Here is a 17,586-nt window from a genome sequence, read left to right as displayed (position 1 = left end):
AAAAAATCAAAAATGCAACTTTCAAAATGAAGATCCAAACGTCTGGAAAAGAAGATGTATTTTAATGTCAAAGTTACATCAAAAGAGTTAACAATTAAAACATAGTTTTAATTTTTAACAGTTAAAAATACACAAATGCAAAGTCTTTGTTCTGAAAAACAAAAATCAATGTTAAACAGTATGATTACCATTAGACATAATTATTTTTATGTAAACAAATGTTTACAAGGACCCTGACTCATAAATTCATCTCATATAGAATACATATTATGTATGTATATATATAATGGCCCAAATTAGGTTCCATACCAAACAAACTTCTCAAAAAGAATGTCAAACAATAATCTGACCTTTACAAATTTATGCCAAGAAAAGCAACTAAGATGCTATAATAAAATCCCTTCTAGAACCCATGCAATAATACAAGACTCATGCAAAATGTGTTCTGCCAATCCAATAAGCCAGTTTATCACTAACAATGCATTCAAAGTATCACATTCAAATTGTTAAAATATATTGATTGTTCTAATTTTCTCAATGATTAACTTCCCCCATATCTTCATCTTTCTACAACAGGTATCTGGCCATGGTAAACAACTCTTTTTAAAAATAATTGCAGCTTAATATTTTAAAGGAACTCCACTGAAGTCCAAAAACGTATAACATAAAATTTTAATTCCTAATACAGAATAGCATTAGAAAATTTAAAAATATATTTAGAAATATATTGAAAATTATACTTTTATGCTACTTTCAGCCTGATTTGAGTGTAAAGCATTGCAAGGCTTTTCAAATTTGGGTCATTTCTCACAATTAATTATTCTGGAAAAAGTGATGTGAGCAATTGATTTGAAATTTTGCATAAAAGTTATTGGTCTAGACCAACATCAAATGGAAAAATAATCTTGAAAAATTATTTCCCGTCCCGTCATGTTTAACACCCTCAGTGGAGTCCCTTTAACATAAGTACACATAATACCTGACAATTATAGTTAATATTAATGAAATTATTTTGCAATCCTTAATAACTTTTATTTTTTCCAAAGCACATGAGATATTTCATACATTTATTAATTTACTACATCTAAAAAACTATCATTGGTCAGTTGTAATAATAATTTGAATCCTCTTTTGAATTGTACAAAAGGTATCACATTCATTAGAAAACTTACATTGGTTGAACCATATGTATTCCATATTTAGAGTAGAAGCTAGTATTTCATAAGCTCTTTTTTTAAGAATGATTTTAAACAAAGATTTCTTTGGTGGGAAAAACGTGTTTTCTATTTTTCAATTGGAAGACTAAGTGTAATTTTAAGTATCATATTTCCATGGACATTCACTCAGATATGAAGCAAAACATTTATCGGGAGAAAATACATTTTTTTCTTTTAAGTTAAAATTGTATTTCAGACAGTGGCTCTCTTTCAGATCTTGACCATCAGCAAAGATTTCATTGAAGGGGAAGAAATTATTTTATTCTTTGACAGAATATCTTACAAACTGTATATTTACCTTTCTGATAAATTGATTAAAACTAGAACTATCACTTAATGTGATTAATACCCCTACAAGACTGCTTTGGAAATGAGGATGTTACTAGTAACAGAATACCTTGTAAAAGAATTGAAATATAGAGTTATGGTTGTGGGCAATTAAAGATAGTTGTGGTTCTTATATGTTGCATTTCCTTTCAATGTGGTTGGCCATTGATGAAGTTAAATTGAATTACTCTGTAATAAGTCCAGAAAGACAAAGGACAATAACTCTATTTTAATACTGAAGATAGAGTTATAGTTCTTGTGCACTGCACTTCCTTTTACTGTCCTTTACAACTGTATGAAGTTTATTGAATTCCAAACAGTAGTTTTCAAGTTATGCTCCGGACAAGGAAAAGTAACAAAGGGCAATAACTCTGTAATTAGTAAAGATGGAGTTATGGTTCTTGTGCACTGCACTTCCTCTCAATGTGCTTGACCATTGTATGTAGTTATATTGAATTCAAACTATTAGTCTTTAAGTTATTGTCCGGACAAAAAAAAAGCAATGGAAAAGCAACAAAGGGCAGTAACTTTGTAATTACTTTAGATAGTTATGGTTCTTGTGCACTGCACTTCCCCTTATTGTGTTTGACAATTGTATGAAGTTGTTTTGAATTCCAACCAGTAGTTTTCAAGTTATGCCCCGGACAAGGAAAAGTAACAAAGGGCAGTAACTCTGTAATAAGTCAAGATAGAGTTATGGTTCTTGTGCACTGCACTTCCTTTCAATGTGCTTGACCATTGTATGTAGTTATATTGAATGCCGACCATTAGTCTTTGAGTTATGTTCCGGACAAGGAAAATGCAACGGACGTCTGGACCGACCGACCAACCACCGGGTGACTCCTATATACCCCCCAAACTTCGTTTTTGGGGGTATAATTAAAGAAAAAAATTGACAAGTTATTGACTTGCGATTTACTTCATTACCAAACAATCAATTTTCTTACAAGAAAATTATTTTATATTAATATATTATCTGATTTATTAATACCAAAAAAATCTCACTCATGCTTTCTCTTTCAAAACATAAAACTTATTTTTCTCTAAATTAATAAAAAATAATTGCAGGGAAAATATCACATTAATATGGGTAAGGGCAAGGCAAAGTAATATTATTTTATCTAGCCTTATAAAGGTAAAACAGGGTCAAAGGCTGAAGCTTTTTTCTTGGCAGGGCTGCTAACTTTGTAGAAATTCTTGAAGTCTGAGCCTAGGTTGTCAGGTGAAGCACAAGCTCTTACATCTACAAATCAAAAGGTGATAACAAATAAAATTTCATCACTGTCAAAAACAAAGAAAAAATAAATTGGAATGTTGGAGTAAAAACAGAAATACTGATGTGCTATTATCAAACGTTAATCCTGTGATGTAGTACTGGTAAAAGGCTGCTCTGGTAACAATAAAACTGAAAGACAGGTGCTGTAAGCTTCATTCCAATAATGTGCTGATTGATCTAAATGATGCAATGTGCATTTGTGACTACGACAATGAGTTGTACAAAGATGAATGCTATATGTGAAAATTGTGATCAAAAGGTTAAAATATGAGAGTGAAAAATACCCAAATATATCCAAAATGAAGGAGAAATCCTAAAAACACTATTTCTGGTGGAATAGTTATCATAATTACACCTCCTACCTTTAAACAACTATGAATGTGAAATAATGATCAGAAAATAATGACTTTTTACTTCACAGATAGACACAAATAAATATTGTCTGGTGACATAGTTTAAAAGGATTGGAAATTCTAAATGAGAAAGTTTAAAACTGCAATGCCATTTTTTTTCTTTCCGCACAGTAAAAAAAAAAAAAAAAAAAAAATAACAAGAAAAATGTAAAGAAATTGCAACAGAACCGTCATCATCCGAATAAGGACTCGTACTAACCATAAAATGTAATTTAAGTGATACTTTATCTACACTTTTATCAAACAATGCTACAATCTCCAACCACCAGTCCATGCCATCACAGGACATCATTAAACATGACATAAAATACTGCACATAGACCAGTTATATCACTCAACAAACAAGTTATTAACAACTTTAGAAAGACGCAACAAAATTAGTTATTCAATCAAAGCAAGAATGTTACTTCCACCTCATATAAATAATGTAACAAGAGGACTATTTTGAACCTATATCACTCACATGAATTGAAAAGCTGGCAAAAATGATAGGAAAGCAAAATCTTAATATTCAGTCACTCAGTTTGAAAAAAAATCACAACTTGTTCATTTCAATATTGTGTAATTCACATACCAATCTTTAATTTGTTACAAAAAAAAGAAAAGAAACTTTTCTATTGGATACTGAGTGGGCAAGAAAGTTCACCTAAGGTATGCTGCACCTAGGAAAGCTAAAATTTGAAACACGCCCAACAAAGCAAGCCTAACCAATCAAATGTCTTAAAATGAATGTTCCGATGTAAACAGTGCAAAACATAATAGCATAGTGGAAAACTACAAGCATCGCTACAAAGCTTCCTTATCAACAACATATTGGTTAAACAAAAAAATCAATCATGTGGAAAAAGAATCGCTTCAAATTTCAATAAAATAATTCAAAATTAATTGGTACAGGTGTCTAGTTGATAATATAAAATATCAACTTCACTTCAACTTCTCATGTCTTAACAGCTCTGTTAACTATAGACCGTTTATAGTTTTGGTAATTTGTTTTCTGAAAAACATTAGCACAAAATCAACCAACTGTACCCTCGCTTCTTATATAGCCAGTGAAACAAGGGACAGTCTCGCCCTCAGGTGCCTCAGGTGTATTTAGAGGAGAAGTTTTGTGCTGGATTCTACTGTACACTTTATTTATATCAAGTTTTTCTACTAAGGAGTGGTTACAAGATTTAGTAGCATGGCAACATGATCTTGCTGCACTCTGATTGGTCGAAGGGGTGTGCTCATCAGGAAAAGAGGTGTGGTCTAAATGCAAGTAGGCAGGTTTAGAGCTGTGAGGCACATTATCATTGGTTGATCCGCTAAAATTACTGCAGATTACAGCTGAAAAATGAAACGCTCAACTATTTGTTTGCAAAATGGCAAAACTAACAACAAACTTAGTCATTAATGATCATCTTTAAGTCAGTTTATTCCCATAAGTGAAAATGTTAGGTCGATTTTTGCTAACCCTTTTACTCAAAGATGAATATATCAAAACCTTCATTTTCATCAGACCATAAAAATTAATGATCATGATTTTCTTTTGTTCATTCTGTTTTCAAATATGTGTTATATATATTTTTTTATTCATTGCTTTAAGCTCTCTTGCTGTTTTCACTATATGAAACCTCACTGACTTATAAATGAATGCCTATCATAAATGCATATATGAAATGAAAAGTTTTCTACATTAACCTATAAACAAAAGAAAAAGAAACCCTACTTAATTCTTCTGACACTAAATAGTATAAATAAAATGACTAGCTTAGAAGCTTAAACTTAAAAGATTTTTATTAAAAAATAAATTTTTACTAAAAAATTAATACCTATCTTTTACTAGCAAAATAACCCAGTCCTAAAACATGATTTGGAACCAGTCTTAAAAGTAACGGAAAAAATTAGACTGATTCCTTCATTTCCATGCCTTCCCCCATCAAATAAAGGAATCAGGTAATGAAACTTGTTGACTGGCATTTTGGGCATGAATTCTAAATACAATAGTCATAGGATGAAACTAGATTTTGGTACTACATAAATATTCTACTTTATTCTTGTCATCGTATCGAAAATAATAAAACTGCTGTATTTATGAATTAAACAAATTTTTATAAACACAACAGTTTTAAGACAGAGCTACAAGTGATTATCATGGTATATTGAGAGAATTGTAGGGCGTGACTTACCGGAGGAGGATGGACTAGATGTTTTGGATGTATTACCGCTGCTATCTCCACCACTTGGGTAGCGGACATACGCAGGTGTATGCTGGCCACTACAGTGTTGATGTAAGAGGCATGGAGATTTACCACCCGATCGCGGCAGGTCAGCGGCACATTTCAAGAGACTGTACACAGGATCTACTGGACCACCTTAAAAAATTAAACAAAATTAGATAAGTAAGAAAGGGAGAACAACACATTGAAACTCAGTTTTCTTTCTTCTTATATTTTATTGAAACTACCAGTTTTAATATTTAGCATACCTTCATTGGGGTCCAATAAACACTGTCAAAAGTCATTTATTTCAGCAATTAAAAACAAAAAAAGGGCCTGCTAAAATATAATCAAAAAGTAATAGAGATCTAGTCTGTGTTCATTGGTGCACTTGTTTGTTGGTTTTATGCTGATTTCAACACAGTCTTGGTCATATCTCAGCCTTCTGTCCGCCTAACTGGCTTTCCTGGATTACCAATTTATCAGCAAGTGATCAATTGCTAATCCCACGTACATGTTATTAGTGATGAGAGACAAATGACAATAATAATTCAATGTCAAAGCTAAATTAAAACATTCTAGCTAGCCTGAGGATTGAACAATTTCTGTGGGAACCTGAACCTTTGTCAAGAGTTTAGATTTAGGCCAGCTTGTGGCCAGATTGCTGGAACCTGAAGCTAGAAGCCTTTGCCAGTTGTTTAGATCTAGACCAGACTGCTGGAACCTGAAGCTATCTGCCTTTGCCACTAGTTTAGATCTAGGCCAGACAGATGAAACCTGAAGCTAGCAAGCCTTTGCCACTGGTTAAGATCTAGGCCAGACTGTTGTAACCTGAAGCTAGCAGCCTTTGCCACTAGTTAAGATCTAGGCCAGACTGTTGTAACCTGAAGCTAGCAGCCTTTGCCACTAGTCAAGATCTAGGCCAGACTGTTGTAACATGAAGCTAGCAGCCTTTGCCACTTGTCAAGATCTAGGCCAGACTGTTGTAACCTGAAGCTAGCAGCCTTTGCCACTTGTCAAGATCTAGGCCAGACTGTTGTAACATGAAGCTAGCAGCCTTTGCCACTTGTCAAGATCTAGGCCAGACTGTTGTAACATGAAGCTAGCAGCCTTTGCCACTTGTCAAGATCTAGGCCAGACTGTTGTAACTTGAAGCTAGCAGCCTTTGCCACTAGTCAAGATCTAGGCCAGACTGTTGTAACATGAAGCTAGCAGCCTTTCTGCCACTAGTCAAGATCTAGGCCAGACTGTTGTAACATGAAGCTAGCAGCCTTTGCCACTTGTCAAGATCTAGGCCAGACTGTTGTAACCTGAAGCTAGCAGCCTTTGCCACACAAGCCCACAAACATGTGCAGTCTGACTAAACTTTTGCATTCATTGAAGGCAGCCTTTCCTTGTTGATCTTGTTTATCATATTTTATACAGTTGATAGCTCAGTTTTTTTATATTCCTTGAGAAAAGTCCTAAATATTAAATTTGCCCTAAATATTAAGTGGGTTGATCCAAATTCAAAGCAGGGCAAATACATTAAATATACAGCATAAGTAAAAACATACCACTCAGCTGTTCTACTTCATCATCTGCATCTTTGGAACTCTGTTTCTTTTTACTAAAACTACTCTTCTTTGACTGTAAAGAAAAAAGGCAACGTTCTCATTAAAAAGACATTTCAAACATCAATGAATGATTATAATTTTTTGTACATCTATGAAGTAATTAGTACACACATTTATTGCTTTAAGGTTAAAAAAGGCAAACTTTTATTTTATGATGCTTGATGTTTGAAAATTTCATTTTCACAAGCACTTCCGTGGAATCATTGTATCTGTGGATTCAAGAGCACCTTTTGTAAGTGACATTATGGCCATCCATGGGTATATAGTGCATGAATAGGTGAAAGTCAAAATAAGTTTATGTTTTGCCATAATTCCTTTCAATTTTATAATGTACTTCACATAATGAGAAATAACTCACATGGTTCAAGAGAATTTCTGTAAATAATTGGAATTGACCTGTAACTTTCAATTCTTAATATAAAAGATATTAACTGTTGATAATAGTCAATCTTTTGAAATATGTACAGTCAATTAATTTATCTCAACTTGACAATGAAAAAATGGATATAATGCCATTTAAAATGTTAATCCCTGACATGTATTTATCAGTTCTATTCATCATGTGTTGCATAATTTTTTGCCATTCTAACTACGGTAATTGAACAGAAGTGAATACACATGGTTTTAAATAATTTCTCATTATCAAGTATACTGATCCTTTCAATGCGATACAAGTTTATGAATATTCAGTATGTTTTTATCAAAAGCCCATGAATATTAAGTAGATTTTAAGCTATTCAGTATATTTCTATTTTAAGGTACATTTCTAATATTCAGCACATTTAATTATATCAAAAGTTCATAAATGTTTAGACATTTCTGTCATAATTCATGAATATTTCACACTTTAAATTAAACATCATAAATATCCATAACTTTTTAAGTCTTTTGATTACAGGATATATTTGGAATCATGCCTAGATAAAAACCATTGGACTCTTAAATGACATTTCCACTATTGTTTGTACACCTGTGCTAACTTTTTGATACCAAGGTGGCTACAGGAACAATAGGTTACTGTACTTTTTTCTTTGATGTTTTTGTAAGCTTGTAACTTGTGGCTATATTTTCCCTAAAAGAACAATAAGGGAGAATAAAAGGCCACCTAAGAATGCACATGTAATGACTTACAGGTACCTATTCTTAAATCCTAATGCTTTTTCAAATTGTTAAATAAAAAGTCAAACAGAGGTCCAGAAACAATGAACATATGGATAAAATCATGCCTAACATCAGAAACAATGATATACAGTGAAAATGTTTTCTTTTAAAACAATGATTTATCTATATCTATGACTTTTATAGGGTATATTAATGAACAGAATGTAACCCTAACCCAATAAGTATTTGAGTGATACATCTACATAACATATGAGTGAAATTACTGTCTGAAATATAAGTCTCTTTACATTGCCAATTATTGTATTACTGAAATAAGTTAGTTTCCCTTTACATTGCCAATAATTATATTTGTGAAATAAGTGTCTTTTAACATTGCCAATAATTTTATGAGTGAAATAAGTGTCTTTTAACATTGCCAATAATTTTACGAGTGAAATTAGTAACTCTTTACATTGCCAATAATATGAGTGAAATTAGTGTCTCTTCATATTGCCAATAATTATATGAGTGAAATAAGACTGTCTTTATATACTGCCAATAATTTTAAAAGGGAAATTAGTAACTCTTTACATTGCCAATAATTTTATGACTGAAATTAGTGTCGCTTTATGTTGCCAATTATTTAACAAGTAAAATTAGTAACTCTTTACATTGCCAACAATTATATGAGTGAAATTAGAGTCTCTTAACATTGCCAATAATTTTATGAGTGAAATGAATGTTGCTTTATGTTGCCAATTATCTTACAAGTGAAATTAGTGTCCCTTTACATTGCCAATAATTACACAAGTGAAAACACTGTCTCCTTTAAAAAAATAATAATATGAGTGAAACAGTGCTTCTTATAATAATCGCTGACAGGAGTGCAAAAAAAACCCACAACAACAACAATATATGAGTAAATACCTGTTATATATAATAAACACATGACAAAGTATGATTTATATTTTGCCTTTCCCTGATATAAAAAGATACAGTATCTTTTCCATCACCAAAATCTAGCAAGTGAACAGTACACATATATATGTATTTGTAAATTGTGTACATATATCATATTTCTACTTCACCATGTTTCTAGTTGCCAGGATAACATGAAATAATCTACGCCAGAGTTGTTTTGCATTGTGTTTTGGTGCATCATAATCATCTATCTCAATTTTCACGGAGGGATGGAAATGAACCCTCATCTTCAGCTGATCTTTACTATTTCGCTTTTCTCTCTTTAATCAATCAAATATAGTAAAATTTTCTGTTTTTAGAAAAGATACACTTTTCAGTATTTTCTTTGTATAATTCATCTGACATAATTATAAAAGGAAGTTGAAAAAGAAAGCATGTCTAATCTCTGGGCTGTGGTTTAATGATCATGTGACATGATTTTATAGGTGACAGCATCTAAAAGGTTGAAAGAGTTGTATAAATGATTGTAATACAGATGACACTGTGCCTTAGAATATAATAAAACTTTGTCTAGTCATTGAATTTTACTGCGACTAATAGAGGAGTGCATATGTCTATAAGAGAGTTTATCTTAAAGGTATGTCTAATAGACAAATGTGTCAATTTACAAATAAAATAATTATTCTGGAAAAATGGTGAGAGCTTAAAATTACCTGAAATTTTGCACAGAAGTTACTGGTTTATAACTTCATCTTACATTTATCTTGAATGTTTTGTCATGCCAAAATATTTCAGTAGAGTTCCCCTACAACTAAACAGTCCTACTGCAATTAACCTTACTAAAATTTTGTAATTTAGAAAGTAATTGAACTTATTCATCAGATATCTTAGTAAGATTATTTTGTTGCTCCCTGGTTGGTAATATATTGGTAAGTTTTAGGGTAACTTCTAAAGTGATGATTATCATTATGAACAAAATGGAAATATAACTTTTAGATAAGCATTAAAAAATGAATCCTCATATTTTTTTCTTTTTGTTATCCAACAATATGTTCTATAGGTAACAAGTGACACTCAACATACCATCCAAAGGTTTTCACTAAAGTTGCCACAAAAAAAGTTTAAGAAAATATGAAGCTACATGCATTTAACCACTAAGCAGAAGAATAAGTTTAACAAAAAGAACATTCAGTTCATCCTGGGACATGATATAAAGGGACAGACAACTGAAGGTATTTAAGCACCATCTTATCTTATCATCAAATTAGCTGCACTCGCCACCATTTTGTCTTGTTGATCTTTATAAAAAGTCTTTGCCAGAAGTAAACAGTGTAAATAAGAAAAATATGAGTCAACTGTCATAAGACTTAAACAGTCCTTTAGAATTAAAATAGATTTCATTGATCTAATTTTTCAATATAACAACATAAATATAGGAACTGACCATTATATTTATCCATCAAACAGGTGCCAATTGAACACCAACATAAGACTGCTTATCTAGTAGGTATAGTTACTTGTCCCATTTTATTATGTCCCAAGTTTAAGAGAAACAAAACTTTGAGGAAACAAATAGACAAAAACATAAACAACACCTCAGCAAAAATAACAATATTTCAATACTTTCAACATAGCAGCAATAATTTCAACAGAAACAACCATAATTACAACAAAAACAACAAATTCTCAACAAAAGCAAGAAGTACACCTACAGCAGATACATTTTCCAGCCACTTCTCTATCTTATCATCAACTGAAAGCTGATAATAATCTATTCGACTCTTCCTTGTGGTAACACTCTTCTCTGATTTTGCTTTGCCCTGTATCTTCTGTGTAGTCTTATGTTCACTTAAACTTCTAGGTCTATCCGACTTTCTTCCTATTTCAGCAGAATGACCAGCAGTTCTCTGTTTAACTACTGGCCCTCCATCAAAACCATGCACAAGGTCTACCTGTTTCTTCAATTTTAAATTATCTTCAGACTGCATCAACTTTGGTTTTTCATTTTCTGAATCTCTGTGTCTCTTTAATCTTGGGGTACTTTTTCTCCTTTTAAGCTTTGGGGTAGGCAGTCTGCTTTTTACCTCTAACTGGGGTTGGCTATTAACTTTAGAAATTTTCTTTGGTTTTTGTATATATCCTTGATCTTCTGGTGTAACTGACTGTCCTTTGCTTGAATTAATACTAAGTAATGAGATTTTGCTTTCTTGATTCAATCTACGTCTTGAAGTGCAAGGAGAAACACTATATCTCCCTCGTTCAGTTAAAGGCGATGCAAGACTGCTTTCCCTACTTAATTTTGGTGTTCCTTTTTTCGAACCATATGGTGAATTAGAATTACTTCCACGACCAGATTTTGGGGTACCTTTAGAGGCAAAACTACTATCTCTACTTAAAATCGGTGTTCCTCTTTTCGAGGCAAAGGAGGAAGCAATACTACTCTCTCTGCTTAAAACAGGAGTTCCTCGTTTCGAGGCAAATGGTGACGCAAAACTACTATCTCTACTTAACACTGGAGTTCCTCTCTTAGAGGCAAAAGATGAACAGCTACTACCCTTTCTCAATTTTGAAGAACTGCTTGTGTAACTTGAAATATATGGGTCACTTTTGTCTCTTCGTAATTTTCTGCTGTCAGAATCACATCTTTTTCTTAAATCTGGTTTTGACAAGCTTCTGTTTTCAATATTCTTCCCAACTTTTTTCTCTCGAAATATATCAAAGATTGAAATGAAATTAGATTTTGTTGATGGTCTAGGGTGTATTTCAGGAGAGCTATTTCTTCTAAACATTTCTGCCCTTTTTTGCACTCTATCATCCAATCTTTCTGTAACACAAATATCGTCAAATAAACAAATTTTTGAGTCATCAACAACACTAAGGAGCTTAACACTTGCAACAGGAACATCACCTGTACTAGCAGATGCATCATAATTATATGTGTCTCTCTGGCCTATATGTGTGAAAGATGAACTTTTACTGGCAGTCACTTTATGTTTAATTTTATCCACTGCACCCAAGCTAGCTCTATACTTTTTACTTTTTTGAGTAAAGACATTTCTAGGGTCACAAGTTATCCGCCTCTCCATATCTAGCGGATCTATGGCTTTAAATTCCGTGTCATTGGTCTCTGACTTGAGAAATAAGCTTTTCATCATTAGCCCTATGTTGGGAGAGTCTGTTTTTTCTATCACATCACTTCCAACTGTAGAATCATCTTCATCAATAGATGGATTATCTTTATCAAATATTCCAGATTCCTCTACATGCGCTTTTCCAGACTTAACAAGGGAACTTTGGATACCACGTTGAGATTTCCCTTTCCTCCGCTCTATAATTGGGGACAGCAATTTTTTCCTGATGTACTGGCTGAAGCTCGAACTTCTTTTCAAATGGTTTTTCATTTTTTCTGATATCTCTTCTTTTTCCATACAATCATCATGAGGTAAAGATTTAAATACTTCTTCAATGTCGTCATCAACAGTCAAGAATTTTCTATATGAGCCTTTTCCAGCCTTTTTATTCTTTTGACTGCTATTATCCTTGTTAGGGTTGGGCGACCCCTTGTTAGTTGGAGGACCTGATAGATTCCTCTCTCCCAAGAAAAACTTCACTGAACAATCTTTATTTCCACTTTCACTTGTTAGTTCCATCATTTTGTCTATGATATATTGTCATAACATTTAAGACTCTTCAATTCTTACTCCAGGAACATTTATAAATGCAAATGACAACATTATGGTAATGTTATGCACACAGCATGAGGTAATTACAACTTAGCTGATTCTATTTTATTGCCTAATCACTCTTTCCATATAAAAAGGCTTTTTTCAATATCATATCTATGTGCAGAAGTAAATTTCTTTTTGCTGATTTCAAAATATAGCTATATAGCTATCCCTTTTTACTATCTATTTCTAGAATTTAAATCCACTATCACTACATATTTATATTGGGTGTTACATTTCTATAGGGAATGCAAGTAGAAAGTGAACAATAGGAAAATCATTATCATGGAAAATGTGATTCTATTAGCAGTGACAAAAATAAACAAAAGGCCAATCAAAAATGACTGGACATTAGTTTCAGTTTGGTTCTTGATGCAAAAATGGCAACATACAGTTTTCCTAAAACGATACACTTTCAGTTAAATATCATAATATTTCTTCTATCCAATTGTAAGAGGTGTTTGGAATAGTTACAAAAGCCCTAACTTTTTGTGTTGAATATTGAACACCACTTAAACTGGTACAAGTGGGCATGTGATTATTTCTCATTGACAGACTTACATAACACAACTCTGTAAATTTCAACCATTAGTTTTCATTGCAAACAGGGATCATAACCTAAATTTCCCAAATTTTTGGGACTATACTGAAACAAAAAAGAAACTTTCACCAAGTTTGAATGTAGACATGTTAGTACAGTTTTACAATCCTTTTGAAACTCAATTTTTACGTTGAATAAACATATCGGGCTTTTATACGGGGATTAGCTGACCGATTTTGCAAACAAAACAAGTTTTACAAGCTACTACATGTATATAAGTGTGTACATCTAAGTGGTACCCTTGAACAACTGGCACATACTATGCAAAAGTTTCTTTTTTGGTTTCAGTATATATAAAAAGATAATCAAATTTAACCAATTTTCAAAATATTGGGATGAATTGGATTCTAGGATCCCTTAACCTTTACCCAGTTTAATTTGGACAATGTTTACCTTTACTTTTGTATCACAGTAACTTACACAAGTAGAGATTTTGATGCTAAAGCATCAAGTCGCCGGATAGAAATATGATTGTATTATCATAAATAAAAGAAAATATCAGTTTAATGGTTCGAGTATAAAGAAATGAGGAACAATAAGTTCAGTAATGTTTATTCATAAACACGTTTTCATGTACTTGCCACAATTACATCTTTCTTGCTATAAACTTTGTAAAAGAGTTTTATGCAATGAATTTATATATGTTATGTTATAATAAAACATCATATTTGAAGCAAACTTGCTTAGCAATTTTGTCAAGAAACTGTTATCATTATTAAATAAGCAAGTATTGTTTGGCAATATTTACCCGAGACTCAATAATTTTCGGGAGCTGTTTTGTTAGCTTACATAATTTATTATGAATAATGTTAACGATTTTTTTGTAAGTATAATTACATGTATAATTATATCAATTAATACTGCTCGATGGCCTAGTGGTAAGTATGACGAAGTTGTAACCTACATATGTAGTAGGCGCAAGTTCGAATCTTGGACAAATCCTGTGTGTAGTTTTCATAAATTGATTTTTATTATATCTTTCAACTTTATGAAACATTTCTAGCACTTTTTTATTTCATAATTTTGATAAATCGTCAAGTTTTGCAATTGCAAAAAGTATTATAAAAGAAAACATAAAAAATCACTTTATTGAACCTACAGTAACTATAAATCTAACACCTTGTCATCGAGGCTTGTAAAGCAAGTGATATGATTATAATTCTACTTGTAATTCTACTTTATACATATACCGTTGTACCATACATTTGAACTCCGTATGGTTTTCTTCAGAATCCGATAATTACCGTCAAATTATTACCGATCATTGAATATTTGCAAAGTGACTTTGAAAATATATATGCTTAATTATTGCATAAAACAATGTAATTCTACTGTAAAAGTGGTGTCTGCATAAAACAATTATTCTTATGCACTATCGAAAAAATATATTATTTAGCTGAAATCAATATTCATTTCGTTACATACGATATAGTTAACGTTTAATTGCCTTTCAGTGCGAGTTTTCTCTGTGTATCCAATACGATTCCGGCCCTACTGTCATACCGAGATTTTTCATACAAAATTACTTTGATTTGCACTTTTATCAGCTGCCAACCATTCACAAGTTACCTGTATGTCTGTCTAATCAGCCATTTGTTACTATTAATAGATTTTATAACAATAACATATAACGTGTAGTCACGTGATTCTGGGAGAAGCTGTTTATAATAAATAAGATAAAAAAATAGAATAGGTCTCATAACATACAAACAACCAGATAATTTAAAAGTGTCATTTCAAATATCATGCATGATTTATTTATCATAAAATAGCAACGCTTGACACTTTGAAAAAAGGAAAAACATCCCTAAATTCAATGACTTATCCATAGGGATACGTTATTAATTCATTTTATAAAAACTGTAATGTTGCTTTTTACGATGTCAATATTTGAATATTTCATTTCATTGAGCAACATTATTGTATGTTTGAATTTTTGAGATTACTGAAAACAATTGTGGTCTTTAATTGTTCAGTAATTGTTATGCTTTTATTTACAGAAATTAATGCCTTCTCCTACCATAGGTATAATATTAAACTGTTACAAATATAGTCGCCGGTTTCTACCGGCGACTAATTAAGCCAGGATCCAAAACATGTAATAGCTATAAAACTATCTGCTTAGCAGAAAAAATTCCTCCATTGAAACCAATAACATTGTGCCTGCCTTATAAATGATGAACAAAATTATGCAAACTTGACCTAAATCATCACATAATTAACACTTTATACAGAGAAAATGGCTTTCAAAAATACCATGACACATTAATATATTTCAAGTTTTCATCCATTAGAGCAGGCAAACCACATCAAAAATATGTAAATATATGTCCTCCTGGGATGAAAAGGTGTAAATATGCTGTCAAATATTGAATACAATCATTTTCCAGTGCCAGAATCTCTTACTAAACCAAAGTACCTTTCAAAAGAAACCGCTTGCCTTTAAGACTATAACCGCTTCATAAATGTCACAGAAAAACTAAATACTTTTTTAATCAAATATGAACCATTACCTTTAAGATGAAAAGTTAATTATTAACATGACAAATCTACATAGATGAAAGAAAAATGTCTGAAAAAGGGAACAGACTAAGAACTGCATTTACCTTTTAATGTGACCATTACAAACCAAGATCAGGTGATGTTCACTATTCAATTAGAGCATTATTATTATTAAACTACTTTTTAAAAAAATTTCTGTTGAAATAATCAAGTACAAAAACAGAAAACAACCAATATTATGATATGGTTTGATTTGCCTTAAATGGATAAAGTAATTTTCTTGCCATGTTTTGTGAGGAAGTCTGTAAATGACAAGAATTAAATATCTACCACACCTTGAGAAATCTCTGTAATTAGCATGTAAACAGTGTTATTTGAATGCTCTATAAAGTAAGCTTACTAATTATAGGTCTTATTATCTATATATTTTTCCAATATCTTCTTTATTTGTCTCAAAGAAAGATTTCTGTTTCCAAAGCAACACAATCATGTTAAAATTCCATATATCTAATATTTTGATAAATGCTCTCTATATACATGTATTTACATAAAGTTGTTAACAGACTTTAAAGGTAGTTTTATTATGTAACTTTCCCAGCTTAAGTTAAACACAATAATCATCTAGACATGAAAATTTAGAAAAATCTGTAGATGTGTTCACATAGTGTTGATCATGGAACCTTCTAAGTGTCTATACAGGCACAATGTAAAGGGACATAAGCTTATGATAAGCCATTAAGTAATCTCTAATGATTTATATTTTTGTTGTGTTTTACGAAAACATCATTTAGTATAGGTTAAATTTTATTAGTACGTATTTTCAAAATTAAATTGGTCAGGCGTGGCGCAGCCATGTGACTATTTTAATTTTGTAAATACGTACTAAAAATTATAACCAGCTTAGTGTTTTAAATTATTTTATAAACAGTCGATTTACTAGACTGATTAACAGTTTGCCAATTTACCAAAGTAAATGTGTTACGATTCATTTGAAATACTGCAATCCTATTGGACAAAAAATAATTTCAAACTTAATGTAAGAATTCGTAACTTGACAATTTTTCATTTATTATTTTAAATGTGCAACTACATGTTTTGTGTACATTAGTTATGGTATATAATTTGACCTGAAAAATTCTTTTTTCACTGTTGCAATGATTTTTTCACATGTTGAAATCTTCATCAAGCTGATACTAGGGGGATATTAGAGAGTAACCTGTCCTCATTAAACATGTTATTAACATGCTCAATTAAGTTTTTGATAATGACCTTTAATGTTTCTTCTTTTGACTATAATTATTGATATTTTATAGGCACAATTCTTCTTACTCCAATATAGATTATTTCTTTAGTACCAGCAATTTTATTACATGACCAGTTGTCAACCACATAAAGATCATGACATTTCAATTATGTCTATACAAAATTATTTATGTCATTTGCCATGTTTTACAATATCAGCATGAGACTGACCTTTCTTTTAATATATGCCTTTCAGCATTATATCATACCGTATTTTTTCTGATTAATGCCCCTGGATGTGTCCCATTTTCAAAAGCAGAGTGCTTTTAAGAGCTTTAAAATTTGTATGTAGATTAAAAATCAATTAATTTGTGTAAATCAGTTGTGGCTTTTAATGATATTGGTTTTTTAATTGTTTCGTTTTAATGTCAGAATTAAATTGAAAAT

At 31.5% G+C, this 17,586-nt stretch overlaps 1 protein-coding gene across 1 annotated transcript in view; it reads right to left on the bottom strand.

Moving 5' to 3' along the window:
- LOC132734687 (SH3 and cysteine-rich domain-containing protein 2-like) overlaps nt 1–17,586 on the bottom strand; it is a 62,233-nt gene that overhangs the window by 24,644 nt on the left and 20,003 nt on the right. Inside the window, exons 3-4 of the mRNA XM_060721480.1 lie at nt 6,988–7,060; nt 5,402–5,587 (exon numbers count right to left, since the gene is read on the bottom strand). Coding sequence (XP_060577463.1) covers nt 5,402–5,587; nt 6,988–7,060 — 259 coding nt within the window. The remainder of the gene's footprint in view (nt 1–5,401; nt 5,588–6,987; nt 7,061–17,586) is intronic.

Source organism: Ruditapes philippinarum, unplaced genomic scaffold (genome assembly GCF_026571515.1).
Source record: "Ruditapes philippinarum isolate M1 unplaced genomic scaffold, ASM2657151v2 ctg699_1_1_1_1, whole genome shotgun sequence".
Classification (NCBI taxonomy): domain Eukaryota; kingdom Metazoa; phylum Mollusca; class Bivalvia; order Venerida; family Veneridae; genus Ruditapes; species Ruditapes philippinarum.
The sequence above is the reverse complement of the archived record's forward strand: the minus strand, read 5'-3'. Positions and strand labels throughout refer to the sequence as shown.